We start from the raw sequence: 27,754 nt of genomic DNA, 5'->3' as shown, positions 1-27,754 counted from the left end.
ACCTAGGCCAAATAATTTCGTTATTGCTTGACAACCGACACTAATTTTTAATGTCAACTGGAACAGCACAAAATTTATTAACTGATATTTTGTGTTCTTCATTCTACAGTTTCCTAGATGATTGGACACCCAGTGATGATGTCGTAACTAAGGGGTCACGGGGCACGCCCCCCCCCCCCGTCCAGGCCAGATGTCATCATTCCTCATTTCGAAATGTATACTTTTTGTTATTATAGACACTGGACACCTTTTGTAATAAAGACTAGTCTTCTCACTCTTGGTGTGTCTCAACAATATGCAGTAAGTGCCTTTAAAAATACAAAATCATAAATGTTACGTTATAAATAATAAATAAAAAATCCTGAGCCTATCTCTAATTAAATTAGAGATAGGCTCATGATTTTTAAAAAAAACTTATAATGTAACATTTATGATTTCGTATTGTTTTCCCTCAGTTGCATAAAAAACATCACTAAGCGCGCCGAGGGCTTGTGGGGTGTTGGGAGAGGGGTAACGCCTATTGAGGGTGCAGAAAGACTTTCACTTTTTTTTTCAGGTACGGGGCACTGACGCGTGATCAAAAATGGTTTTATCGCAGACACATCCATAATGACATCGTGCCTACGCGGTTAATTAACTTATCAGTTCGTTGTTTGTGGATGTTGTGTGTTAAAATCACGCACTCTGAGCCTAGCTTGTATAGCAGCCTAAGTTCGTTACATCCTTTTGTGCCCACGTAAATAATGACATGATTTTGCAATGAAGGTGGGGGGGGGGGGTATGTAAAACACTTGTTATTGCTTGAGATATAATAATGTCCACGGATTGCAGGCTTCTTGTTATATGCAGGGGGAAAAAAAATTAACTTATGCATGACATCGCCTTTAAGAACATCCACCATTAAAGGTATCAATACTCCCGTTTAAAATTCCGACTTTGGCAATCATAATTGTCAATTAAATATTAAAACAAATTAACAAGCAATAATTGCTCTCTTAAGGCAATTATTCATTATAATTTGCCAATTTAAAAGACTGACAGTAAATTCACTTTTAATAGCGCAAAACGTCTTCAAACTTTGCATCCACAAGAAAAGTCACCAGCTGTGAGCCGGGATAATCCCCATCCCATAAAGCTATGATACTTGCGACCCTCCCCAATAAAAAAAACCTATGCTAGGTACATGCATAATCTTTACATCGAGGATGAAACCTGGCAATTAGCTGTTTTTTAATTGTGATCCCGGTGCCTGTCTAGAGGCGGCACCGACCGATAGGCGGAGTACAACAGGCCATCATGCAATGTATGTTTGAGATCCGTTTTTGTGTACAGTATATTTTTTTGTTGGTCGCATTTGACCTCTGTACCGGCTACGTCATGAATACCGCTATCATCCGGGAACTTCTTTTATGTAAGCCAATCACACAAGGCTATACGCGTCACATGGTCTGACCTCACGGCGAACAGATAGCAACACAAACTCTATCAGCTCCATGTAAAAATATGCAGGAATAAGAACCGATTCCAAGTATTTACGTTAAAAATACCATTCCTTATGCCCCTTTCAAAAAGTACTTGCAACTCTGGAGATTTTAGAAACTGGAATATTTCTGCTATCAGCTGGATGTGATGTTGAGGATTTTTGACACGGATGAAACTGAGTAACGTTGCTATTTGTTGTGTTTGTTGGCCCTTGAAATCGGGTTCTAAAGGATTTATTGCAGCCACCGTTGCATTTACCACATTGCACATGTACATGTATGCATTTTCATGTATTCGAATGTGGGCTGGGTTGTTTTGACGGATTACCAAGGCAAGGAGATTGGAAATAAATTAACCAATGGTTTCAACATTAGCAAACAGCTAACCCAACACCAGTCGTAGTAAAAACAATGTCAGCTGGGCCAGCAGTGGACAAAATCGACCCCTTCACAAAAAAGTCAATGCGAAAGGGGAAACAGAAAAAATCACAAGGATCATCGAAATATCGGTCAAAGAACAGCGTAGAACTCCAGCCTCTGGCTTTAATAAAGGGTAAGACAGGCCAAGTATAAACAATCATTTATTGTTTTTATTGTTCAGTGCATTGAGGATTCAGCTACAATTTAAAGTAATTATTAATTAAATGCAAACTTGATCTGGGCCAAATTTCATGGCTCTGCTTACCGCCGAATTTCTGATAACTGCAAAAATTCCCTAGTTACGTACACATGAATGTACGTGGCACATACACGCACACTTTAAACAAATCCCTGCAAACCTGCGAAATGCGCTTGATGATGAAATGTATGCGGGGAATTTCCTGCTTCTGCAAGCTCCAATTCTTTGCTAACGGTAAGAAGAGCAAAGAAATTGGGCCACTTAAAATTGAAAAATCTGTGAAGTCAATAGATATGATTATGTTATCTGTAAATGTTAATGTAAGACTTGGTGTAGTTGCAATAATCGTAAACCTCGATCCTCCTTACTGAGTGGGAAGTAACCCTTGATCCTTCCTCCAATCGGGAGGAATCGAGGCTTTCGATTATCACATCTGTTGAATGTATAATTGAATGTTGGTGTTCACTATCAAGATCGCTGACTAAAGGCCTGGTCACACTGGCCTCAATAACGATAACGAGAACGAAAACGGGAACGTTAACAATGCAGCTCTCGATTGGTGGAATAAACGTGCATGTGTTCTGCGCAGAGCAATATAGCCAATAGAATGCGTTCTCTTTCGGCGTTTTTGTTAACGCTGCAGTGTGACTGGCCCTTAACAGTTAGTTACACCACAGACGAAAGTCCAACTTGATGACGTGTGTTCTCCGACACAACTTTGGTGCTGAAGTGAAGGTTTTAGAGTTTGCGTACTTTCAGCTTGTCTTGCAGTTGACTGTACAAGTCGTCGAGTTGTCTGACCCGTCTACTGAGTGTGACTGTTGAGTTCAAGTCTAACGGACGATTTGTCTGAACTCTATTACTCGCATACTATGGAGTGATACTTTTTTTTTCCGGCCTTCATGCTTTTTGTAATCCTTTACCAGGTAAACAACCTAGGTCATATGCATCGTTAAACTTAATTGACTGTTCTTTTAATTCTGCAGGACAAGAATGACTTCATTCATTAGTCATGTAAATAGTTGTTTACCACTGTACTTCACAGGTCCTACATCATGTAGACATGTCTGTGATAGAGTGGAGTCAGCAAACTTGTTTCCTCTTTCTCCACAGACAAAGTTGAGGATGGGTACGGATTAGGGAGTAACATCAGAAGAGCTAATTGTTGCATTTGCCTTGTTTGCTCTTTGACTGGGCATTTGTGCCATTTCAGTCAAATTCTATCAAACCATAGAGGTAGAAACAAACCATGTCTATCATGAAGTGTTACTGTGGATTTTACAAAATGCACCTCGTGTGAAAGGACAATAATTTTTGGAGTGTCCAGGGTCCCTTGCCAAAACTGTCCAACATTGCTATATTTTGTTGGAGGTCCGAACCTACGAATAAATCTTACACTAGCGGAAGTTTTGACCATGGTCGTGGGCTACAATACATCATCGTGTGAAAGGAACCCTTGTTTATTGAACAACGTTCTAGGTAAAAATACCCATACAGCGCATGCTATTGTGGATGCTATCTTGTCCATTTATGGTGATCAGGATTAACAACTTGTCATATCACTCTCAGTGTCACACAAGGGTTGTTAGTTTTTTAACTTTGCAGTGTGAAAGCTCACAAAATCAGTCACAAGATCCACGCTCGAAAATTTTGTAGCAAAGGACCCTGGCTACATTTTGTCCATGTGAAAAGGGCTAAAGGGATCATCAGGCCTGGAATTACACAAAGGCCATGGAGGCGATGGGTTCAGTTGCCCCTGAGCCTTGGTGCCCCTTCAAAAGTTTCACATATGGTTTGAGATTTTCAAAAATACGTGACCCTGAAGATGAGAATGACCTTGCCCTCTCAAAGTTGAAAATCCAGGCCTGTCATGTGGTTGTTATGTTCTCTAGCTAATAACTTGATGCCAAGTGCAACATTTGGGGTGGGGTGGGTTATTGTGTTTGCACCACGGCAATATCGCTGATACCTGTGATTACTGCAGTAGTAAAATATACCAACAAACAGATTTGTTTGACCTCGAGATTGCATGCAACCACACTATCAATACTCCTTGGTACATTGAGTTCTTCACAACAAACAATTGGTTTGTCCATCTCATTGCACCTGTAATTATATTAGTTGACATTCAAAGGAGATACTATCAACATTTAGATCTGTAAGATTAGGTCAAGATGCCTCAGTTGAGTTATTTGAGTATAGAATCGAGTCTTTGGTCTGAGCTTCATTGTGGTTCATGAAGTACGAGTACATGCAGTGATGGGGCCCCTATGAGTGAAATCACCTGCCTCTTTGCTTGCTTAATGAGGGAGGGGAGGGGATGCGTACATTGTAACTCCGGCTTCCATATACGCTAAATTCTTCATAATTGAATGAATTCTCATTGTGTACGTGTGTACACGGAGCACCAAGTACATACATTTAGCAGGGGAGAATAGTCTAGTGTAACAGGCATACATGATGTGTGGTACAAAAGTACCAGCTTTATAAGAACGAAATCTGCTTCAGAACTGTTGCCGCACCTTGACATAGTCAGACAGTCTGAGCCCAGCAGACAGCTACTGAGATAGACAGCAGCAAGTGTGCTTGAGCAGTACATGTGCCTGCCCCCTCACAGACACTCTTTTAATGTGTAATACATTAAACTTCTGTTTTCTGAATCAATGTTTCCTCAAACTGATAAAAGGGAACCATATTTTTAAAATGTACTAAAATTTTACATAATGGGTGTGGCATCCTTTGTGAAATCTTTCAGCGCCAATTGTTGTTTACTTTGTTCCAAAGGGTACAGTACATGTTTGTGCATCAGAACTAAAGAGTGCACACCTGTATGCTGCAATTTTTGTGCATAATCTACATGTATTTTGTGTATTTGGATCACTAGGGTAAAGTGTACACAACTGATCAAACTATCGATATTGTTTGTTATGGTACCAGTAGTCTTTGTAATTTCAAGAGTCCGCTCTGTTTACGTCAATCTCAGGATTGACCAATAAAAAGATAAACCTTTAACCAGCCTACACTTTTTGCTACAGTATCGATAGTGTAAATTAGCCCAATTGCCAAGACTGGTAAAAAAACACCCAGTTAACTTCAGAGAATGCAACAGAGTCATCTGTTGCATTTTGCTGCATTTAGCTGCATGTATTTTAGGGTACTTGCATTGACAAAACAGAACACCTGATGGCGGCTCAGGTTAAAGGTGGTTATAAGGAAAGTTGCTTTAAAATAGTTATTTTACTCAACCCTTGAATGAATGAATCTAGCAAATTTAGTTTATTTCCCTATTGACTCTCATTCAACTGAAACTTTGATATAAAACAGTAAATTCTGTGAACATACATATGTAGTACGTTGCTGAAAAATGTGAAGTGCAGTGCACAACATACAAAGTCTTATATGTACTTTGCATAGAGGGTTTGACCTTTCCACAGGTGATGTATGTACATGACAAGCTTTTGAACAAAACTGTTTGCATTTTCTTGTACGTTTATAAGCCACAGTTTTCACAGCATCTTGATACTGATCATCATTCAATGATCTGTTGCTGAAATGATTCAGATTGTGGGTGATTTTTAGTTAGTCCAAACATGTTTTGACTTTAAGAAGGTTTTAATGGGGTTTCCAAGACCAAATACTTCTCAGTCCCTCTTGTTTATGTCACATACTCTACAACATAAATGTATGAGTACACATTTTGTTTATGATACATCATGTATAAAGTACAGCTATGCATTAAATTGCTTTATAAAGTTAGTGAAAGTCATGTAGGCTGTGCACTAATAAGTTTGAATTGAAGTTATGATCCATTGAACCAGAAAGTATCCAATCTACATCAAGGAACAAGTGAACAATCTTTCTCTTGGACTTTGACATACATTTCCCAGGTTGTTAAATGTTTTACAATGAACACATACTTGTCTATTGCCATGCAGTTGAATGTATTTTTTTTTTCAGTACATTACATGTAATACATTTCTGTACAATGTCCAGTGTATGCACTGTGGCAGAATGTACTTTTTTGGGGGTAACAACATGTAGTACATTTGTGTACAATGTATGCACTGTGAGCAGAATGAACAATTTTGTAACATCAGGAAGTTTGAAGGGTATTCCCCGTTGTTGTCATAATCAGGGCACAGTAAACAGTAAAAGAACATAAATTTGCATTGTAATGTAAAGTGTAGTCCGTGGTCTTCATGCACCGTTGAGCATGTCTGTTCAGGTTCATCATGTCCTACATGTGAGCATGCTTGATTGGGTCTTATTCCTATGCTACAGTTATAAGCACAAACTTGCTGTGTTAAACTATGAATCTAGTACAGCAATGAACCTCTTTATTTTGCATTGTACACTTGCTTGTGCCATACTTCTTTGGGTATACATGTATTTAGGAAATCAGGTGTGCAACCACATAAGCTGAAATGCTCGGACATTTCCTCTCCCCCCCCCCCTATTTGTTTGTTTAAAGGGAAGGTACACTATTGGTAAGTGTCAAAGACCAGTGTTCTCACTTGGTTTATCTCAACATGCATAAAATAACAAACCTCTGAAAATTTGAGCTCAATTGGTCATCAGAGTTGGGAGAAAATGATGAAAGAAAAAAAAACCCTTATTGGACGAATCTGTGTGCTTTCAGATAGGAATAAAATACTTCTAGCTAGAAGTCTTTTAATATTTTAGTTAGAAATTACCTCTTTCTCAAAAACTACAGTATTTCAGAGGGAGACGTTTCCCACAATGTTTTATACTATCATTATATATCAACAGCTCTCCAATGCTAGTTACCAAGTCAGCTTTTAAGTTAATATGTGTTTTGAGTACCAAACGTGTACCTTCCCTTTAAACAAAGGGAACTTTGCATACATTTTGAGGGAATTCAAAGTTAATACACTTTGATGTACCATAATATGTGCAATAAGCAATCAACCTTTATTTTGTACAAGGACGTTTTGACTCATTAAACAACATTTAAACCATGGATATCATTAACAGTTTAATTAGTTTCATCAAGCAAATGTCACAGTTTCTTTTAATAATGACTGCCTTCAAAATAGCCTCGTTTTGGCTGAAAAACTTTTAGTTTATAAAATATGAATATTAATAAGGTTGGCAACGGAAGGACGCCATTGGCGTCTTTCCGTTACCGTGGAATTGCCGGCCCAGATGTGTAATTGTGGTCTTCTTGAAAACTTTGAGCACAAAGTCAGGCAACTCATCACTTGTTAGATAATTTAGGTTCAGGTACATGCATTATACATGGATATTTATTATTTTAAGTCAAAGCTTATTTCATATACACATAAAGTACCAGATGTACATCTAACGGTCAGATATACTAAAATAAAAACACGTATCCTTTTGATTCCTTCCACTGTAAGGTTAAACCTACATCTACAGGCATTGATATTCTTTCTATTTAGTCTGATTTTAGAGGTTTGTTTTTGTCTTATTAGAAGCTACTATGTACGTATACATAGCAAATTGCTATTGCCTGAAAAAATAAAAAGCCCCGACATGCATCATGTCAGTACTTGTACTACGCATCATTTTTTTCCCCCAAGGGCCAAATCATGCCCACAACATGCATAATGTGCAAGTGTTCTGATTTTAAAAGTTACAAATTTAAATGTAAACCCATGTAAAATGACTTGTGTGGAACATTGAGGCATTAAAACCTGGGTACCATCCTAAATCAGTTAAGCTCCAGCAGCATGTTTTCAGTTAAACTCAGTATAAAGCCTGCATCGAGCTGAATCAATGATGCTCTGCATGCAAGGCAGGCCTGCTTGCCGAATCAATCCGAGTTGACTGGGTTTCATATCAGAGTTACTGTACACTGCTGGAACAGGAATTCAAGAGGGTTCGTTAGTAAAAATGCCAAAGGTATTAGTTATTAAAGCAGGGGAAGAGAATCCTTCAGGTTGATTACATTTATTGCAACGTCACAGTTTTCAAGAATTCGCTTTCAAGTGCAACCAAACCCGCGATTACGAATCCATAATCAAGTATTCTTTATATGCATCATTACTATTTGTGGTCATTGACTGTAAATGTGGCCACAAAGGGTACTTTCGAAGAGTAATTTGCATGACAATTGACAATTACAGTTTTAATTTATTTTGACTGCCCATGTTGTTTTCTTGTTTTTAAAATAATAATTTTTGCCAAATAATACTGACAATAATGAATAATATAATTTGATACTTGCTTTACACCACATAAATTTGGTTTACATACATGTAAATATATTGTACGATAGGCGGAATAGTTGGAAAGACTATAACATTTGACATAATAAATTAGCATAATTTCTCATTTGCACCACTTTTACTTGTACAGTGAAGTGTACACATAGGTTAACTTTTAAATGGTAAAATTAGGTTGAATCATCATGTCGTTTCTGTACCAGTGATGCACTGTCCCTCTAATGGTGTTAATAAATGCACCACAGAGCTTACATGATGTGAATGCATGCGTGTGATTCATATTACACATTGCCACTCAGTGAGACAATATTTATTTTAACCTCATTGAAACTTTCCTTCATTATAGAGGGATAATGGAGTACACTAAATACCGCGCTGTATACTGCCGTCTACATGTTTGCCGCTGTAGAATGACCAGCCAGAGTAGTACCTTATTAAGTAAACATTACAATTACAATTTATCGTATCGCCATTCATTCACTGTACACTGACAGTCCTAACAGAAATGCAGACAATTGTGTACACTTGCCGACACTAAAGACAGGAAAGTGTTACTGTAAGAGAGTGCTTTGTTTTCCCGCCCTTTTCAGTCAAATAAAAGCAGTATTACTATTTGGTTATCAAGATTTCAGTGAAAACGATATTGAATACTGTACAAAATTGGCTTTCACGCAGAAGTGCTTTTCATTGTACAAAAGATAACTGCAGCAGTGATACCTTTATTTTGATGGTCTCGAAGGACTTGTCTGCTTATTGCAATGCCTATAAATTTGTAAAGGCAGGTGCATGCCGTTCCAGTAAAGCAGTATCATCCATTGACACACTATGCTTGAACATGAATGTTAACATTCACAGGTTTTCTTAAAAAACACAAATTTTAGATGAATTACTGGTTTTAATCACAATATTTTTTGAAAAGCACAGTGATAATTTCTGTGAAAAAAGCTATGTTTGATTGAAATTAATAGATTTAAACCATGAAATAAATCTTTGAGGGGAACAAAAAATCAAAAATGAAATTTTTAAGCATTGTTTTATTCCTTCAAAACCAAAAAGTTCTGATTTTGCTTTTAATATCATCAAACATCAATTCATTAATGTCATGGAGCATATATGAAATAATTTAAAAAACAGCTGTTAACAAAGGGGAGGGGGAAGGCTGCGTGTTGCAACCTCTGGTCATGAATAAAATTGAATTAGTTACTCTTCAGTTATCTTCCTTGCTGATTGTCAGCGTTCATAATGTACACATCAGGGCTCAATTTCGTAAAGCCTGTAAGCACAAAAATTTGCTACGCACAGACTAGTATTGCTTAGCAGGAACAGGTTACCAGCCAAAGTTCGTTAAGTTTGCATTGTTATGGCTGGTGCCCCACTCAATTTTTGATTAGCAAAGACATTTTTCAATAAGTATTTTCTGCTTAACAGCTTTTTGACATTTTTGGCCCAGTATCAACGTACATTTACTTTACAAATTACATATGAACTGAATTACAGTACAAGTTCACCTTTTAATCCACAGAATTAATGTGGGCTATGTATTTCGGTTTACTCGTGATTTGATGAATTAAAGTTCAGCGTTTGGATTCTTCTTACAGTGTGCTGAGAGAGTGTGTGTTCAATCATTGTCTGCCATTGAAATCACCTTCGCCAGTACCTGCTAGCGTTAGTGCCTGTGGCATTTAGGGGTTCTGTAACCATTGTACTGTACAAAATATAATAACGAATGCTATGAAATCAGCTGTGACCGCACGAGGCAGGATTTAGGCATTTCAGTCACTGCGAGGATTGGGCAATTTTGCATCTACAGTGTAGCAAGAAATTTGCACACTGATTACTGGTATTGAGTATTATTGTAAGCAAATCCTGATTTTTGAGTAGCAATTGAAACATTTTGTGTACATATGTAGCAGTTTGTTCTGCTAATGTATGCAAGGGAAATCGCTCACTGATTTATGTACCTTTGTCTTGCAAGATGCATACTGTGTGTACATGATCAAGCGTTTTGTGTTATGCGCACGTCAAGATAACTGCAGGCAACTGGTATCGTCCATCGTTACACTTATGAATAAATTGTAATGCTTGTGTCCTGTGTCAGGCCTGGAATTACAGGCAGGCCACAGAGGCCATGTCATTCTGTAAGGCTCTGACCATATATTTCTTGAGCAGGACATTTGACCATTATTAAAATTATTATTGGTTTATTAAAAATTCAAACATCGCAGCCCGAGGGCTGAATTGAGTTTAAAAGATACACAACAAGAATATACACTATAAAAACATTTAAAAGGGAAGTGTTTACAGAAAGTAATTTAACAAGATTATGTACAATTGACAAAATACTACAATTATTGCTTCGTACTTTGGATAGGACATAAAGCCATCGGTCCCGTGTGTTGTGTAATGCATACAGAAAGAACCCAGTTCATTTATTGCTATTAAAAAGAAGAGTTGGGGTTTGCAGTGGCTGCTGAATGCACCAGAGCACCTTGTAAACGCTTTATAAAGGTGCTGCATAAATCGATCTCATAATTCATAAAGAACCTCAAAACCTGTCTTTAAAAGTGCTTCTTTTTGTTCAAGTGCCTTGAGCACCATATACGTGTGCAAGACTCTAATATTATTATGATTATTAATTCTTCATATTGTGTACCTCCAAGTTCTGACAAACATCAAAATGAGTTTCAATTCATCCAGGTACTGTACATGTTCCAAACAATTTTTAATCAGCGGTGCACCTGGAAAAATATATTCGGAGGGGGCTGGAAAACAAATTCTGCCTTTGTGAATTTTTGATTTATTGAATCGTTTAAATTTTGATATATATACATGTAGACTGGTGCATGACAAATATTTTGTATTAAGCAAAATTTAATGACACTTTTATTTTAAGCTTTAACAAATTCCTCTACAAGTAGGGCGTAGAGTTTCAAGTGGGTTTCCAGAGCAAACTGTGTGACCATTGTCATGCTTCCAAATTGTTATTTCTGTTTGTTGTACTTTTCTGTTTGTTTTATTCATTGTGCAGTTAATGGAAATCTCAGGACTGGAATTACTGTGACAAATTTAAAAAAAAAAAATACAAAAAGTTTCATGGTCTGACATTTCAACCCTAGCAGAGTCTTCCTCCTCTCCACTTGACTGCTTACTGTTACAACATTTGTGTGTGTTGTATAGACGTTTAACCTTTGAGACAGACTCCACTAGGGTCAAAACGTCGGGCCATTAACTTATTTTTGCATTTATAATACTTCAGGAAAACAAACTGGCAAGTGTTTCCAGTTTGTGTTGCATTGTATCACTGTCTACATTGTTGTACATGTATGTTCTAATCTTGCATGATTTCCCAAACTGTGAGCGCAGGGATATTAATGAATAGGCATATGTGCAGTAAATTTAGTTTGGATCTATATGCACACATTGTATCAATATCATATATTCCGTTTGAGTGAAGTGTGTAAAGGAATTGTAATTATCTTTCTAAGGTCTGCATCTGAGGAGGCTAAGTAATATCAGTAGATTCATGCTGGGCAACCCTCATAACAGCCAGAACCAGATCCGGATGAGGGATGCTACGTACATGTGTATACGTTTGACCTGGATGGGATAAGGTCACCCTCCATACAGATATTGACAAGACACATGGACACATTCCGTGGTACACTTATGAATCGCACAATCATGAAGTTACATTTATTATATGTGCTGTTTAGTTTGCATGTGTGTACGTGTACAATGGCTCGTACATTGTACAATGTAGCACACATTAGAATGGCTCAAGTTTTACACTTGACAACATGCATGAGGCCAGTTAGACTGGACAAGTCAAGCGGTCTGGGGTATAACAAATTTTGATTCCAGTCTTGTGAAAACAATTCTGGTCCAGTAAACACTTTGAGCAGCAAGCCCTGTGGTCCTGTGGGTTTCTCTGCCCCACCCCCCCCCCCCCCCCACACCACAACATGGAACTCTGACATGGGCCCAATTTCATAGAGGCGCAAAACAACCAAGTACGAGAAGTGCATCGGTTCAACCATCATTTATTCTGTGTGTGACTGATTCACTGCTGATTTTAACGAGCATAAAATAGTTTGCCATTATTTTTCTGCCTGCTAATGATTTTGTTAGTATAATAAGGAAAAAACCAGAAGTATTGTACTTTCTGCTGATTTGGAGTGTCATTTGTAAGGAATTTGTAGTTGAGGCCAAACTACATGTATCTAGAGCTGAATCGAATGATCTTGTTTACAACTTTGGTTTGCCTGTAGTCTATGGTTAGCAGGAATACATGATCATGCGAAGGACGTCAGATACATTGTACAAGCCAACCAATGTTGTAAGCTCTGTCTTTCAGTAATGAACCCCTGGCTATATAAGAGGAAACACACAGGGCGGTAAGAACATCGTGGGTAATAACAGGTTTTTCTGCCTCATGTGCGCGGCGTCATTCGCAGATTAAGCAGTGGCATAATGAAACCCACCTTCTCCAAATCAATGAAAGCTTGTATCTTAGTGCAGTGTTTTCCTTCATCTTGTGCATCTATAAGACATTTTGCAAAACTTAAAGGCTCCCACATCCTACTTGTGTTGTACACAATGACTCGGATTGAGTTGTTCGGGCTGTGAACAGTATCCAAAGCTTTTGAATATTAATTTGTTGCTGGGATACAGTTGAAATCAGTTGGTATGCAATCATAAACTGTAACCAGCTGTGTGCATTGTTCACCATGTTTACATTGTACATGTTCATGTATACATGATCAACCAACTTGATTACTAAAATGATATACTAAATATGTAAAGCCTGAGAAGTACATGTACATGTAGGGCCAAAGTTTAACCCTTTAGAGTCCACAGCGGCCACAAGCAGCTTGTACTAAAATGCCCATAGCGGCCACAAATGGCTGCAAGGTTTGACCTACTTCCATTTACATAAAGAGGTCAAAGTAAAGGTCATGTCCGGATATGAAATTTTCCAATGTTAAATGCAAACAATTAAAGGACTATCCTCATTTCTAAAAACAAAACTAAATTTTCTGTTTCATGTCATTTCTGTTGGCATTTTTGCTGACAAAATTGGATTAAAGAAATTAACAATACATATGTAAATGTAGCCAAGTAAAAATGCTACACATTAATCAAACCCTTGCAGTACAGACTAGACTAGCCAGTTTGGCTAGAGTACAATGTTTGGCCCAATTGTCCAGTGTTAGATGAGATTGGAATGCCTGACCCTGTGATCAGCAATGATTAATGTGAACTAGCCAAACTGCTTTAATGATCATATTTCCGAACTGAAGGAATTATGAGCCTATCAGGGCATTGCTGTAAAGGAGGATCTAGAAGGATTTGGGCTATAATGGGTTTTCTGTTGCAGGCCTGTATGCTTTGTTAAAGGGGCAATTGGCACCATGGCATTTTCTCCATGGTAAAGGGCACACTATTTCTACTGGAGCATTTCAAGGGCACCAAGGCAATGACTGGGGGGCATGGCGGCAATTGCCTGCATTGCCTCCATGAAGTATCGGGCCTGCTGTTGTGAGAGAGTTTAGAAGGAATTGGGTTATCTTGACTGAAAAAGAAATACATACATGTAGTAGAACTTGGATTTGGGTGAGATGCAGCTTGGCCAAAATGGGATTCTGAAGGGGTTTCGGCTCTTAGGGGATGGGAATGAGATGATGAAGCCTGTCACAGGAAGATTTAGAAGGATCCAGCCTCTGAACTTCCAACTCTGTACTTCTGGAGGATAGGAGGACTTGAGCTTTGTGTAACTGTAAGCAAAAGGGCCTAGCTAGTCTGTAGTGTTAATGTGAATGAGCCTTCTGGCCCCAGTCCTTCGGAATCATTCACTTTGACAATTTGATGATACTGTGTAGAAGGAATTTGGACTGTAAGGATTTTCAGGAAAAGACATCATGTTTGATGACCTTTAAAAAGTGTGTACATGTACATGTACATGTACATGTACAGTAAGATTTGACAGGTGTTGCAAGTTGTGTGTAATGCAGATGCACAATGTACTGTAGAAGTGCACAATATTTTACATGCTTTACCAAAGAGGAAGTGATTTCTCAAGTGTGTTTGTTGCACACAGTTTTAAGTACTGAGGACTTGCATTACATTATATGTTTCAGCTTTTGGAAAACCCCACTTGTGATGTTCTTTCTCATTTCTGGTAAAACTAGACTGTCCTTTCTGGTAAACTTACTGTCGTCTAAATGGATGCAGGCTCAGTGGATTAACAGTACATTCCCTGCAGACGGTTATTAATCTATGTCATGTGAATATTTCAAGTACGTAGAGACATTGTCCTGTCATGATGAGGCAAACATACTTATTTAGAATGGTTAAAAATACTTTCTCCTTTTATGAAACTTTGCAGTCAGTTTCATAGAGCTGCTTAAAAAGCAGAAAATATCGCCTATCAAATGTCTCCTTTGAGCAAAAATAGGCTGGGAACCAGCACAGTTTGTATGAGTGACGAGGCAATTTTGACTGGTAACCTTGCATTTACATGTATGTTACATGTATGCGCTGCAATCTTGACATACATGTAGTGGCGCTTTACAAATGCCTTGTATGTATGTATGTTGGTTGCGCTTAGCAATTTTTTTGTACTAAGCAGCTTCATGAAATTGGACCCTGTAAAAATGTCAAGGGATTGTAGAATACCATTGCATCTGTATTATCCACAGTGTAATGTGTATTTAGATCTAAAGAGTAGTCTCCCTGAAAGTACTCTTTAAAAATTGCTTCCTTCTTGCCATCTACAGTAATTACCAGGGTAGCCGATTGAACAGGATGATAAGTGCAATGTACACAAGACCACTGCCGCCATTTCGCTTGCCATAAAGCTTTGCACTGCACTGGCAGTTGGGTAGTGGCAGAGTATTGATATGTTGTCAATGGTGAACTCCTCGCACAGAGAGATTGCATACATACAGTTTCCCCCCGTGGATACGAAGAAAACTGTGGCCGTGGTATTGAAATAAAAAAGCTTAGATGAGCCACTAATCAATAGGATTTGTCTCTAGGTGTATGTGGATGGTGAGAGATAGGAAGAGAGAGAGATAGAGAGATAGAGGGGAGAAAATAAGAGACCTGCATCTGCGCACTTAATCACTTTCCAACCAACACAGCCTGGTGGTTCAGGACTGCTATGACGTCAATGCCTTGTTCATGTATGATGATGTTTATCAGCATCATCTGCGTTATACCCCGGCCCCAATTCCGATGCACATATGTGTACTGGTGACCTTGTACTGGTAGTGAATATCTTATTTCTTCCAGCATCTGACTTCTCTCCTCAATACAGTCATTGAATACTGGCTTGAATCCAGCCCAGTCCGAATCTAAATGTGTACATGCAAACCGTCCACGGCGTTCACTGCTGTGTTGAGTCCATACATGTACTTCTTCATTTGCTCACTTGCAGTGTTCATGTAAGAGGGTCCACAGTCCAAGCTGGTATTTTTTATCATCTACTCTCTCTCTCTCTGTTTCTTCTATGGTTGATCAGAAATACCTTTGAAGGGTTAGATTTTTTTGATCAAGTGTGGAGTAAATGGCATTTGTTTGAAGAGAAATTGCTGAGATGCGGTGAGAGTCTGCCTGTGAACTGAGGCTGGGATTTTTACTAGAGTGGTAATGCGTCTGTCATGCATGTGGACAAAAGGTAGGTATTTTTCACTCCCAGTATTTTGCTGGAAGTGTGTATTAAAATTAATGTGCTGTCACTGTGATCTGATTTTAAGAGCTACAAATTGCACTGTCTGTGACGAAGGAACAATAGGAATGCTCCATTTGATGGAACAGTATTTCAACTGCATCACTGTGAATGTCGTGCAGAAAGGATGTGCTCTATGTGATGGATTCTGGATTAGGCATACTGATGTTATGTGACATCCGTATGAAATAATTTGTACATTTTTAATTACTCTGGTACGTGTGTATAGATTTACAATTGAAAATTGTAAATTTACTTTATAATAAGTAAACATGGTAAAGTGACTAAGAAAATTGAATATAAAAAATATCTTGATTAGCCCTGCCCCCCCCCCCCCCCAGTTTGCACGATTCAATTTTCCAAAGTTACGCACAAGATCCAATTTCATAGAGGCGCTTTAGCAGGAAACTGAATAGTTTGTAATATTCCGGTACTCCTAGTTTAGTTGTGCTAAGCTATTTTTGTGCTTGGAGCAGGTCTGTAAAACTGGTCCCTGGTTTGTAGGGAACAGGGCATCAATGCACAAAAGACTGAAGGAGTATCTAAATGGTCACTATACACAGGTACCTGCAGTGACATGAAGTATTTCTTTATTGAGCATTTTTTTTTACCCTTACCAATCCTGTATAATACCTTAGAGATCAATGTGATTGGGATTCATGAGGTATTTGACTTCAGATTCATGAGGTAATTGTTGTCAGTTGAGTTTACATACCATTTTACATAATACTTATGAATTGTACACATGTCTATTACATATGTACATGTAGGATTGCAACATTTTACAATATTCTTAAAAAAAAAACATAGTTTAATGTAGAATTTTGGACTTTGGGTATTCAAGAATGATACATACAATGTTTTCTCCCCAACATTTTCTGAACTGTACATGTACTTGCCTGGTGCAAGTTTCCCTCCATCCCACAACAGTGTTCTAAGATGAATATCAATTCCTACCTTCAATTCCCCCCGAGATATTTTCATTTAAAATATTTTTAGTTTAGGGCAAACTTGCCTGAACCAAAAATAACAAACAAAATTGTTCATGAAATACCCTAACACTTTATTTATGCTCAGGCGATAAGGTACTACTGTTGTTTGGTTATATTTCTTGCTTCCGATTGCGAGCATTTCACTTCGGGGTCGTGGCCCGTCATTTCAGTATCTCTTTTATTGTGCTGTTTTGTAACGGGCCAAGACTTACTGGTCAGCACACTAGATGTAGTTTGTTTCACATGATATTATTTTTTTTGGTTCTTTTTTTTTTTTTTTGGGGGGGGGGGGGGGCGTGTGGCCCCCCTTGTGGGACTGCCTTTATGAGCTTTTCTTAGGTTTAATTTTGTTCCTGTCTTGGTATTTGTTATCTCTGTAAAGGACCTTGGGACTCTGTTTGGGGTTGAGGGCGCTTTATAAAAGCCTTTCATTAGTATTCGTATTTGTGATGAATACATGCTAATGTAAACGAAAATAACATTAAGTTGAGCTGAATATTTTATGTACAATGTAGTTTGGATTTAAAGGACACTTGTACAGAGAAGTAATTTTCCCAAGTTTCAAAAGCAACGGTATGTTGCATATTTAATCAAAATCCATTTGCTGTTAATAATCGAGGCAGCTTTGCATGAATAAAAAATTCAAAAAACACTGACGCTTTTTTATTATGGTGTACGTTAAAATTCTACATGATGATGCTTACATAGCTGTGCAGTACATGTATGTCTTACATTTAAGGTTAAGATGTTGGCGCTGAATAGTTTATGCCTGAGTGGCTCGTAAGGGTTCAACGATAGGTTGACATCGCTGGGCCGCATAATTTCATAATTGCTTTGCATTCATCACAGGCGATGTACATACGTGTCGGAACCCTGGCTGGGGGACCGTTGTCGTTAAATTGCACAATGTACACACAGACTGGGATTCTTGCAGAATGAGATGAAGGCTTTCTGGATGTTGATCACCATGGTGTCCTTTAAAGGCACTGGACATTATCGGTAATTACTCAACATAATTGTTAGCATAAAAACTTACTTTGTAAAGAGCAACGGATAGCTGTTGATAGTATAAAACATTGTGAGAAACGGCTCCCTTGTAGTTTTCTGAGAAAGAGGTAATTTCTCACTCAAATTGAAAAGACTCAAGGCAAAAAGCCGTTTATTATGCATCTGAAAGCACACAAAGTAATGCAACAAGGGTGTTTTTTCTTTCATTTTTTTCTTGCAAATTCGATGACCAACTTTCACATGTTTTTTATTTTATGCATATAAATTTGGGATACACCTTGAAGTTAGAATACTTGTCCTTGATAATTACCAAAGGTGTCCAGGGGTGGATTTCACAAAGGTAGTCCTAATTTAGGACTAGTCCTCGAGGCAATGTTAAGAGATAGGACCAGTCCTAAGTTAGGATGAGTTACTGGTCCTAACTTAGGACTAGTCCTATCTCTTAGCATTGCTTAGGACTAGTCCTACGTTAGGACTACCTTTGTGAAATTGACCCCTGTGCCTTTAACACTACTAAGACCCTCGGATGATTTTTTTCATCATTTGCATAATTGAATCAGTTATTCTGTCATCCTTGTGGTTCTTTGTTTTTTTGAAGCAGTTGCTTTTTTTCTCTTCTTTTCTTCTCTTGTATGTCGTTGAAATGTTTGTGGTTGCAATGCATTGGTATGTTAACTACTTCCCGTTGTAAAAAGCTTTTTTTAGATTCTACTAACAATGATGAAACTGCATGGGTTACATTGTGGTCTGAGCTGCACATAAAACATGGTTATTATGCAGCAGAGTGCTCGTAAAGATTACAACAAAAACAAGTTACATAGTTGTACAAATAATGTATGTTATGCTTATAATTTTACATAATACATACATATTGGTACATTACTGTAATAGAAACAAGACTGTCTAATTTCATTAGAATAAAAAAACGCAGATGCTTTGGAATGCTGCAAAACAGTATCCCATGACAAAAACACCTTGTTTGATAAAATATTCAAAGGAACATATATAAACAAAAAGGACAATATTTCAACTTATTTTTCATTTCTTGAATATTCCCTCAAGGTTATGTTATGACTGTATACATGTATAAAGTACATACATGCCCTGATTTTAAAAGGTGAAATAGTATGTGATGAGTTTGTACAGTATTTCTGATCAGGCCCTCAAATTAACCCATGGTACCCACGGCATTGGCCGTGGTGCCCAGTGCTTCTGCTGTGGTGCCCCTCTGCAAAGTGCCCATTACCAGTAGGAAAATTGCTGTGGCCCTTCAACAAGAACGCTGTTCAAGGCCTGTACATTGCAGTTTCAGTTAGTAACCGTTATCAAATTAACAGCATCTGAATCCAAGGATACGGTGCTACATTTACGTCACTGGATTGTCATGAAGACTTGTCATCAACACGACGATTTATAATAGAATACAGACAGCCCTAGAAGATGTTCCATTGTTGGACAGTATTTACGATTAATGTACATTGTGCAAGGAGACTTTCTCCTCTGGATTTCTCCCCTGTACTCAAAGAGCACTCAAATTTGAAGACGTTTCGGAGGACACTTTAAGTGCTGGTTATTGAATCCTATGGGGGATGGATGTACATGACCATAATGGGGATAATTTTCATATCCTTCTTGATGAATTTAAGTTTAAGTATAGATGTGTATCTAGCCACGACACTCTTCCTGCATGGATCAACCATGGAGGAAGAAAATAGATATCAACCAAGTAGAACCACAGAGCTGTATGGTAAAATATACACGCACACACATGCTCGTATCTAATAGCATGGTGCCTGCCTACAATTTGTAAACAATGGACATACCTGTACATATATTTAGTTTCACCGTAGCAATACATGGCCATGTAGTTTTACTGGCCAGTGCATGTAACGCATGATTAAACTGCACTGGGTTCTAAACCAATCACGCAGTTGAAAATACTGCAGAGTTGGATTTCTTCAACAAGCTACAAGTAATATTGCGCCTTTATTTTTTTAGAGGTGTGGTGTACCTAGTAACACCCTCTGGAATGTCACTAATAAATCGTGTATGTATACTGTTAGATATGCTACTTGGATTTAATTAAGTGAAAGTTTACTTCATTTACACGCTGCCCCGCTTAATTAAATAAAGATTAACTTAACATTGGGGATGACCTTTGAACTTTACCATTTTGCCTTTGCTTAACACGTAAACGTTGTTCAGTTTGAACTGGATTTTACGAACATTGTAGTGTTAGATGTTTCCTCCCGAGAAACCAGCTCTGGTGAAAAAAAAACCCTCACTTATTGAAACTAACTACACAAAGAGTTGAGACTCGTCTTATCTTGAGTTAGGACAAGTTATCCGTCCTACATGTAACTTAGGACTAGCTGTACATTTTTTATATCTCTTAGGACTAGTCCTAAGTTAGGACTAGTCCTAACTCTCTGTGAAATCGTCACCAGGAGTATCTTAATAGGAACTTGAAAAGGTAGAAATTGTTGAAGTGAACTATTAGCAACATGTGTACCCATTTGGCTGCCGGTGCAGCATAGTCCTAAGGAGTTGGGATAGTGTAAGGAAATTAGGGGCAAAATAAAATGGGACGAACAAAATATTTTGTGAGGAGCTTTTAGGGGCCTACAATGTATTTGGCTTGAAACGGGGCATATTATTTTGTATGACTTTTTATGGTACATGTCCAATCATTGGTACATGTAAGTGCTTCTACTGGAATGTAACTAGAGGAAGTAACCTTTGTGTTACCCTTTTTTACTTTAGGGAGTGAAGGACCTTTTACTCGTAGACACTGTAAACCTGCCACTCACTTTTCTTATTCATAAAGCAGTGGACGAATCCATACCGTCAAAACGAACATTGAATAGGGAGTCATTTAGGGTCAATAATGTTCCCTTTGTGTGCATTATAACTTGCTAGTTGTATGCATTGTAAGGAAGGCTTACCAAAGATGCAGACGATATTATATACAGCCTTTAGTCATTTTTATTGATTGCCCATTTGTTTGGAAGTGACTGAATTGTTACTTTATACTCTACCTTATGTTGATGCATTGATTGGGAATCACTTGTTTTTTGGTTTCTATGGAACACCAACATGGATGCAGCTTGAATTTAAAAACAAACAAAAAACACCACACAATTTTATGTTAGAACTTGAAAATATACATTGTAATTTATACCTTTTGTGTCTACACATGTCTGTGTGTACTTAAATTTGCAAATAAATTAGCCTTTTGTCAAGGCCTTCGGGGCTTGAACAGCTTCAGAGCCGCGAAACCGCAAAATTACTTGTATAGGAGACCACACAAGCAAGCGGTCTCCGGCTCCAGTCGCTTCATGGCTACAAAATTGTCCATAGTTGTGGTTAAATTTGAATTCAAGTACAGTCGGTAAAGCAACGAAAAATGCAGAGTTCGTACACAATTATATTCAAATTGCAGAACCAAGGCTGAGTGAAAATGTGCACCTTTTGCTAGAGCTACACAACAAACTCTTAAAAAACCCTGAATCATTGCGTGAGACATTCCCTGGTGGGACTGTGGCCCCTGCGTGTCTTCATTGCGCGTGGTACATGTACAACGTACATCAAAAAGTGCTGATAACTATAGGGTTTCAATTTGTAAAGAACACGTGCATCTCCACTCGGGTGTTAAGACCTGTTTAGGGATCCTACTGGTTGTTAATAGGGTAGCTCACTAGAGGACTCTTGACTCAGATTCGGCCCGGCTCTAATCGATTAGAAGTCAGCTAAGAGCCCCCCAGATGATGGCATTTTTTTTGTTGCCATAATATTTCGGGGGCAACGTGACCTTTCTGTGTTATTGATCCGTGTTGTTGGGCTCTTCTGATTTATTATTCTGCCATCTTGCAATATGGAATCCCAATTGCTTGGTCATGACCAGACCCTTAAACACTAATATGTAGGTCCTTTAAGTTTATTCGTAAAGGATTTGGGTACTTTTTTAAACACAAAACACAATGTCCACAGAGAGATGAACATTAAACTTACACCGTTTGAAGATAATGATAGTAGGGAGCGTACCTTAAAATATTAGTTGCTGAGGTGCTGTAGCTTTTGAGAAATGAGTACAAGAGTGTTATGAAAATACGTTTTGACATGCTAAAATAATTCATGACATTGTTTTACTAATTTCTCAAAAACTACAGCACCTCAGCATATAATATTTGAAGCGAAGCTTTCTACTATCATTATCTTCAAACTGTGTAAGTTGAGTGTAAATCTGTGGACATTGTTTTTTTTTTCCTACAAAAAGTACCTACATTGTAGACCCTTTAAATTTGTTTTATTTTTTTGCATGAGACTTGTTTCAATAACTTCTCAATTGAGTTGCCTCCGAGTGTTCACACAAAAGTGTTTACACTATCAGTATCATTCTCACAAAAACATTTAATTGTATTTGTTGACAAAATAGAGGTGGGCATTGTCATCTGCAGTGTCCATGGTTTTCACACTTGTCTAAAAAATAGGTCATTGTGTGGTCCAAGTTTAGTATTCTAGTCATGACTGCATATGTGTACGATTGGAATAATAGAGAAAACAAATCTGTTCATGATGGTATTCATACAGTATCCCTCAACAGGGCATACCAACTGTTTGAAGGTGTGAACAATAGCAATCAATTGCAATTGTCGGGCACCAGTTCATGTATGATCCACGTATGCGTCATGATGTACATGTAGTTTACATGAACATGGCACGTGAGACACACTACATTCTACAAGTACACATGTCTTGATGGGGGGAAACAGTCAACCATCAAGGATCATTTTTCCTGTCACCAGAAGGGGGTCTTCACAATGCCCTCAATAGTAAGATTAAATTAAAAGTAAGTCTTTTATTTGCATGTGTTGTTTCCACTTTTCTGCTATAGTTTGAAGCATTACAATGGACATCATGTCTATTGTACACGTATGTACATCACACAATTGAACATGTGCATAGTACATTTTTAATCATGCACAATACATGTTAGAAAAATTAATACATACATAGTGTTTGACTTATTTTGAACAATTAAGTACACGTATAACAGGCTCACACGACTGTTGACCGTGTGTAAACAGAATGTGTTTACCCATGTAATGTACATTATTTCAACATAAGAATCATTGCTCTACTAACATTTAAGTATAAATGTACTATTGTAAGAAATATTGTTCAACACGCACTTGGACCGTGAGAACTTTACATTGTGTGTACATTACTGTGTACACAATGTACTAGATTTTCATGTACTAAAAACCCTGCTAGAGACTCTAGATGCAGTCGGGTTAGCGTCTGGTTAAACTATCGGCCTTTACTGCTTGGCCAACGTTTGAAGGTTTTCATTGAAAATAGCTGAATTACAATATTATACCAATGATGTTTACATATTACCCTTTGAAATTTAAATTTTCATTGAAAACCTACTAATTTATGGCAAAACAAGTCACAAATTTCACACTTCACACAGTAACTGAGACACCGGACGTGTCTCCGTTACAGTGTGGATACTTTTGGATCGTATATGAAAACAAAACATCTGATTCGAGAAATTGAAGTTATACATTAAATGTATGAGCTATCCCCACCATATAAACATGCAAAGAATATAGAAAGTACATTACATTTTGAGAAATAACACCATGTCCTGCTTTGGCCCCCTACTTTATGGAAAGACCCATACATCCTCTTCTCCAACATATGTCACTCCACACCAAATTGTTATGGACTTGGATGAAGCCCTTTCCACATGATCCCCCCCAAAACCTAGATTTCTTGCGAAACAGATTAATTTTACGAGCAGGGATTGTTTACATCTTATCTGGGGCTTTAGAGCTTTCGCAAGTTTTCACACAATATCGGGTAATTAACTGACCAACATTCCAAGCGATGAAAATATTAATATTTACAAAATTTCACAATTTTCGAGAATATTTTTTTTTTCATGAATGTAGTACATGTATAATTTTAAAAATTACTGTCCGTTCACATAAAGCTCATTTTGTAATATTTCACAAACATTGAGAATATTTCGCCAGGATTGTTTTGCTTTGTGTCCGTCTTGTGAAAAGGGGCTTAATATTGGACTGCCTGACCCTGTGATGTGATTAACACTTGTCGTTTGGACCTGCTGGCCCGAGTCCTGAATCCTTCACTTTGGTAACTGGATGTAGAAGGATTTGGGATTGCAGGGGTTTTTCAGCTTTCTGTCTCTGTTCTAGTATTATACACTGTGCGAAGGAAACCAAGGATTATTATCTCTAGGAGGTCTTCAAGCTGTACGTCAGATCTTTATAATTTATTTTCTAATGATCCTGACTGTTCTGTATGTACAATCTTATAGGCCCTACTTTGATTTAAATCTGTAAGACCGAGATTAAAAATACATACATTATCTACCTTTATGTGTGAGATGACCTGGCATCTTTAATTAGCTTTCTAATCCCGTCTGAATATAAAGACTTAACCTTTCAGCGTACAGGCACAGCCAACTCTGATTAGCGGTCCAGAGGAAACTTTTTTTCCCTGTTTATCAAGACCTAAATATGGCTGCTCTATTTTGGGCCTGGATTAAGTATCCTCATGTCATATCCTTTAGGAGCATACAGAGTGGGTGTCTGAAACCCTCAGTCCCATGCCATTCTTAGCTCTCATAATCAGCCTTGGCAGTTTGCCTGGTTAATATCGGACATATCCTCAACTAGGCCAGTTTTTGTGTGTGTGTTTTTTTTTCTTCTAACTCATATCAAAGGCAGCCATAACTGCTTAAGTTTTGAATATGATAACAGCCACTCAGTATGCATCACATAGACTCTGTACTTTGTACTCCTAAGGTGAAATTATTCTGAAGCCTGTGACTTACAATTAGTTCTAACGTCTTAAAAGTAACTGTTGATTTATACTCAATTGCCTGTCGTCGTCTGAGGGCCAAAATGTCCCTGATTGTGGATAGCCTCCTTGATCCGATGGTGATAAAACCGCTGAGCCACATGCTCCTGCCGTACGAGATGCTAACCACCTTCCCTTTGCTCCCTTTCGCAGACACACCCCAGACGGAGAAGCACGACCTAGTGGTGAAGAAGCTAGGCCAGTGTAGCTGTGTGTTTGACTTCATGGATGCAGTGTCCGACCTGAAGGGCAAGGAGATCAAGAGGGCTAGTCTAAATGAGCTGGTGGACTATATAACGACAGAGAGGGGTGTGCTATCAGAGGAAATTTATCCAGAAGTCATCCACATGGTAAGTGTTTTTAAAGAGGCGTGTACATGTTATTGTTTTAATCATATATAAACCGAGATGCAATAAAGCTAACCTATGAAAATTTCATTTCAAGAGGTGGTAGTGTTTTTGAGATCTTGGCAAAATAATGGAGTGGTAATGTCCATGCAAGAAGAATAATCTGTAGTTGGAATACCCAATCTGAGAAACGTTTCATGCAGTTACAACTTTTCTCAGATTTAATTTTTTTTAATCCCTGTTTCTAAAACCACCTTCCATTAAAGGGAACTGGTTCTCAAAATGTTATACACACCACCAGCTGCAGTGCTTCTTACCAAGTAAGTTTTTATGGTCAGTCATTTTTGGAGTAATGACCAAAGGAACATGTATACTCTACCTTTACGAAAGTTTCACTGGTGAAAGTGTCCTCATTCCGTAAAAAATGCAGTCAATTGTAGGAAGGTGTTCCCAAAAGGCAGCACTGATGTACACCTTGAACAGGCCTTGAATTTCGTTCTTGAAGGAGCACAGCAATGGGAGACTTTTGAGACATTGGCGGCAGACATACATGTAGGCCTAACGGTCCTGTTTTGCAGCTCTGAGCGTCTGCACACATGCTCTTTATTGTATGCGTACAACGTAGGTCTGAGCATGCGCACTACTAGCGAGGATTGTTAAAAAGGACCATCCAAAAGTCTCCCATTGGAACTTTCTAAAGGGCACCACAGCAAAAGCACAGTGCATCAGTTAGTTCGAGGCCTCAGCAGGCCTGAAACTTCAGGGAGGCAACTAAGGCGATTGCCACCATGCCCCCTGGTCATTGCTTTGGTGCCCTTGAAATGCTCCAGTACAAATTTACAATTTCCTCATAGGATGCCCTTTACCAAGGAGAAAATGCCTTGGTGCCCTTGCCCTTTCAGAAACGAAGCATACAGGCCTAGGCTTACGCAATATGGAGCGTAGGTATGTACATTGGTTCATGTACATGTGGATGTACATTGAACTTGGTTTAGCACAATCTACATTATAAATGCATACAACTGTACACTACAGTATGTTCATCATCAACTGTTATAATCTGCACTGTAGTTTCGTTTTGTGCAACAAATCACAGACAATCTGTGCCTTGAAATGAATTGTCCCTATAAATCAGAATCTGTTTTTCAAAATTAACGATATGAAATGCAATAAAACGAGATAAGTCTGACCCATGATCTTCATCATTATCATATAAAATGCCCAGGTATGTTCAAAGTATCATGCCTGCACCAGACAATAAAAACTGTTCAGGTCATGTTACAGTCGAGTTTTTTCTTTCTTTTTAAATGAACGAACTTGTCAACCGTTTTGAACGTTCGGGTAGAGTGGTGTTTGATTTTTGGTTGTCACGGTAAAGGTTGGAGTTGGAAGGAGGGGATCCTTGCTATATGTTTACTTACTATGTTCAAGGTCATGATTTGTGTGCGCAGCTTACATTATTCAGCTAAATTTTTACAGCCAAATTGCGTGTGTGCGTGGGTAGGTTTACACTCAAACCGGTTCGAGGTGTACAAAAGCAAGTGGAGCTGTTGCCAGAAAGTTAAAGTACAAATGAGACAAGGACAATAGGTAGTCCCTGATTGCAGGTGTTTACACCTTTGGCCATATGTGTGTGTGGGAGAGTTTTGTGTCAAAGAACAATTAACTTAGTTTCATGAAGGCTCCTTATAAATGTGTGAATGATTTACATTTACGTAAATCAGTTCTTGGTTAATATCACAGATCACATCTGGCCAAATTTCTTAGAGCTGCTTAACAAAAGTAGCTAAGCACAACAAAATAATGCTAACAAACAAGATATGGTTACCCACTTATTAGGTACAATCTATGACCGGTATTCTGCCGGTTAGGTCAAAAACAGTATTCGTGGTTATGGTTAGGAAAAACTATTCGCCATTAACCGGATATTCGAATTATTCGCACAGGCCTAACCCGAACAAGACAAAATAGGAAGACCACGATCAAAGGGCAAGATAGCTCAGTTGATGGAGCACTGGCACATAAACTTGGAGGTCGCAGGTTCAAATTCCACTCTCATAGATTTGTCTTTATTCACTTTTACAGTGAAGTGACTTTCTAAGAGTTAAGAGCTCATTGAATGCAAACACAATCATTGCTGAAAGATGGTGTCTGAACACTTTGATTTATTGTGTGAAAGGTAATAACAGATTTAATCCATAATTAACTATAAAGTACAGTCAGTACAGCAGCATATTATCATCCGTCACATGTAGAAACAAATTGCAAAAATATAAGAGTTTAACAAAAACAAATTAAACATTTTGTGATTCATTTCTCTAATCTAAGATGAATTGAATCAATCTTTATATCTTTCCAAAAGACGATATTGTACAATTCCTTTAAACCTGTGCCATCAAGGAGCCAGTGCAGTTGATCGTCCGAGCACACTGCACATGCAGTGATGCATCAAAAAAATATCATCAGCTACACGTG

General features: G+C 38.1%; 1 protein-coding gene across 1 annotated transcript in view; it reads left to right on the top strand.

The window, feature by feature from the left end:
• The first annotated feature begins 1,467 nt into the window (after positions 1–1,467).
• Positions 1,468–27,754, top strand: part of LOC139949220 (serine/threonine-protein phosphatase 2A 56 kDa regulatory subunit epsilon isoform-like) — a 58,189-nt gene continuing 31,902 nt past the window's right edge. Inside the window, exons 1-2 of the mRNA XM_071947923.1 lie at positions 1,468–2,034; positions 25,086–25,282. Coding sequence (XP_071804024.1) covers positions 1,893–2,034; positions 25,086–25,282 — 339 coding nt within the window. The 5' untranslated portion in view covers positions 1,468–1,892. The remainder of the gene's footprint in view (positions 2,035–25,085; positions 25,283–27,754) is intronic.

Source organism: Asterias amurensis, chromosome 1 (genome assembly GCF_032118995.1).
Source record: "Asterias amurensis chromosome 1, ASM3211899v1".
Classification (NCBI taxonomy): Eukaryota; Metazoa; Echinodermata; class Asteroidea; order Forcipulatida; family Asteriidae; genus Asterias; species Asterias amurensis.
This window is presented reverse-complemented; position numbering and strand designations above follow the sequence as displayed.